Below are 3,340 nucleotides of genomic sequence, written 5' to 3'. Positions count from 1 at the left end.
CTGAACTAGAACTGAACTAGAACTGAACTAGAACTGAACTAGAACTGAACTAGAACTGAACTAGAACTGAACTAGAACTGAACTAGAACTGAACTAGAACTGAATTTAACTGATTTGGAACTGAACTAAACTTAAACTGAACAAGTTTTGAACTAAAACTAAACGAAAACTGAACTAGATCTGAACTATGTCTGAACTAGAACTGAACTATAATTGAACTAGAACTGAACTAGAATTGAACTAGAATTGAACTAGAACTCAACTAGAACTGAACTAGAACTGAACTAGAACTCAACTAGAACTGAACTAGAACTGAACTATAACTAAACTAGAATTGAACTAGAACTGAACTAGAACTGAACTAGAACTGAACTAGAACTGAACAAGAACTGAACTAGAACTGAACTAGAACTGAACTAGATCTGAACTAGAACTGAACTGAATTTAACTGATTTGGAACTGAACTAAACTTAAACTAAACATGAACTGAACTAAACTTAAACTAAACATGAACTGAACGAAACCCCAACTTACCTCTTCAGGACACAATTCATAGGCCATTGACCACGTATTCTTGGCGGAATGTGATCTCTCCAACATATAACCATTTGTGTTGTCATTACTTTGTGCCGGTGGTGACCATGAATACGAATTATACTGACAACCAATGCCGCGCTGACGATCCAGCTCATCTTGCAACCATTCCACCGCAATAATCCAATGTCTACCAATGGCTGGATTTGAATTTAACATTTGCAATGCTACCGGTGATTTATGGAATAATTGTGTGAGACACTTAATAATTTGATAGGCGCGTTTCTGATAATGCGTTTTCGATCTCTGTATTGTCTCCAAAAGGCCTTCACGCTCTTCGGCTACACCATTAAGGGCATTATGTATGCGATGATGTTGCCAAGAGTCTTCGATGAGTAAAATGTGCAATAAGAGTTCAGTGTGATGGCGCATATCATGACAGTAGGCAAAGCCACACTGCCACAAGAGTTCGGTGAGAACGGCACGTGAAAAATGAGGATTTTCCCAACTGCAATACTGTAAGAGTTTTAAACCTTCTTCGCCCACGTTTGTATCCTCAATAAGTTTTTTAATGTATCTTAAATAAAGAAATTTAAATAAGTTTTATTAGATTTTATTTTGAAACATTAAAAACCTACCCCGTTCTATTAAATAAAATTTCAACACATTCTGGTGATAAAGGCATTAAATCTTCATATCTTATAATGGGATCTTTAAAGGGATTTTGTAAGGGTCTCTCATTTGGATTAGATGATTGACATCTATCGGAGATATTACTACAACGTATCAAATGCGATACAACTTGATGTAATTTACTTAATTCCGGATATTGATATTTTATTGAAGGACCTGGTCCCTCATCCAAAGCCACTTGCATAAATATAACGGGAACATTTAACTGTAATAAAAATCAAACACAATTATTATTTACATCATGATTAACTAATAACCATTTAAATTTACCTTTAAAAGTTGCTGTTTCTCCTGTATGCCTAAACCAACATACATGCTAAATAAACTAAAGTAGTGTGGCAAATGTTTACCATGATCGGCTACCTCACATTTTAATAACTTAAGAACACTTATTAGAATTTGTTCACATAAATTATTGCCATCATAGCCAGCCAGCGGCTCATCATTGATGGCAAAATGACAAAAGAATACAACTAATTTAACAAAAACAGTACGAACTTCCGGTGATGGCGCCATTAATATATATTCACCCAAACGTGTGGGTGGACTTAGCAAAGCATTGCTAGCAAACCATTTTCGTACCAATGGTGATAAACGTATATGATGTGATAGTGTATCATACCTAGATTAATGAAACAATATGTTATAGATTAGAATGATTGACATGAGTTTAATCCCATCTTTCTACTAACCATTCAATAACTGGTCCACGTAAAGACTTTTTGGTACGAAAACCGGTATGAAAGAGAAATTGTGAAGCCAATTGAACACCTAATAAAGAGAGCTCTTCGGCGGCGGGTGTCTGTAATAATAGTTAAACAAAAATTAATGATTCTATCCTGTCAGTTTTCATTTATCACATACCATTTTATCAGCCCTCGTTGGAATACTGCAACTAACCAATTTTTTAATAAAATTGAAAAACTCTACAGAAAATATACTCTTTGAATGAAGGAAACGTATATTTTGATTTCTACAAATACGGAAAAGACAACAAACAATATATTATTAAAATGTTTAAACAAAAAAACTTCACATTTTTTCATCATCACTTACCTAACACTTCTTTCGATTGGTTTTGGCAATGGCAAGACAAAATTACGACTTTCGGCCAATGAAAGTTGTTCGACGCTCGCCTCAAATTGTATGGGTTTTTGATCACAACGTGTATAGAATAGCATATAGGCATTCCACCAACGTTTTTGACGACGATATTGCATGCGCTTTAAATTACTATCGTATATTTCACCCATATAGTCACCGCCAAAACATTGCGCTTTCATTTCTTCATCTTCGTTCATTTTACATTCGGTTACGTCACCATCATCGAATTTATACCATTGTTCTTTGCCAGTGGAGGGATTACTGCAGGAAATTTTTGTATGAATTACAAATAAAATATGTGTGTGTGGGCATTAAGTGTCACTCTATTTAAACTTACTTTGAACGTATATAACTGAAATAATGACCACCTGAAGCTTGACCACTATGTACAACAATGCCAGTCAGTTCATATTTGGTACATTCATCATTAGACTGACAATTATCACCCACTTCGATTACCTCACCCTCAAGTTTTGCTAATCCAGAGACTGTTAAATAGAAAATAGTGTGTTTTACAGTTTTAGATTAGTTCTATTTCACATCTAGTTCAGTTCTAGTTCAGCTCTAGTTCTGTTTTAGTTCAGTTCTTGTTCAGTTCTAGTTCAGTTCTAGTTCAGTTCTAGTTCAGTTTTAGTTCAGTTCTAGTTCAGTTATAGTTCAGTTCTAGTTCAGTTCTAGTTCAGTTCTAGTTCAGTTCTAATTCAGTTCTAGTTCAGTTCTAGTTCAGTTCTAGTTCAGTTCTAGTTCAGTTCTAGTTTAGTTCTAATTCAGCTCTAATTCAGTTCTAGTTCGGTTCTAGTTCAGTTCTAGTTCAGTTCAAGTTCAGTTCTAGTTCAGTTCTAGTTCAGTTCTAGTTCAGTTCTAGTTCATTTCTAGTTCAGTTCTAGTTCAGATCTAGTTAAGATCTAGTTCAGATCTAGTTCAGTTCTAGTTCAGTTCTAGTTCAGTTCTAGTTCAGTTCTAGTTCAGTTCTAGTTCAGTTCTAGTTCAGTTCTAGTTTAGTTCTAGT

General features: G+C 34.7%; 1 protein-coding gene across 4 annotated transcripts in view; it reads right to left on the bottom strand.

The window, feature by feature from the left end:
* LOC111676552 (probable ubiquitin carboxyl-terminal hydrolase FAF) overlaps window positions 1-3,340 on the bottom strand; it is a 28,738-nt gene that overhangs the window by 5,017 nt on the left and 20,381 nt on the right. For all 4 annotated transcript variants that reach the window (XM_023437511.2, XM_046950598.1, XM_046950596.1 and 1 more), the window contains exons 11-17: window positions 2,669-2,819; window positions 2,284-2,592; window positions 2,092-2,200; window positions 1,920-2,029; window positions 1,498-1,849; window positions 1,173-1,432; window positions 535-1,111 (exon numbers count right to left, since the gene is read on the bottom strand). In XM_023437511.2, the coding sequence (XP_023293279.2) occupies window positions 535-1,111; window positions 1,173-1,432; window positions 1,498-1,849; window positions 1,920-2,029; window positions 2,092-2,200; window positions 2,284-2,592; window positions 2,669-2,819 (1,868 nt within the window). The remainder of the gene's footprint in view (window positions 1-534; window positions 1,112-1,172; window positions 1,433-1,497; window positions 1,850-1,919; window positions 2,030-2,091; window positions 2,201-2,283; window positions 2,593-2,668; window positions 2,820-3,340) is intronic.

This window comes from Lucilia cuprina, chromosome 4 (assembly GCF_022045245.1).
Source record: "Lucilia cuprina isolate Lc7/37 chromosome 4, ASM2204524v1, whole genome shotgun sequence".
Taxonomy (NCBI): Eukaryota; Metazoa; Arthropoda; class Insecta; order Diptera; family Calliphoridae; genus Lucilia; species Lucilia cuprina.
This window is presented reverse-complemented; position numbering and strand designations above follow the sequence as displayed.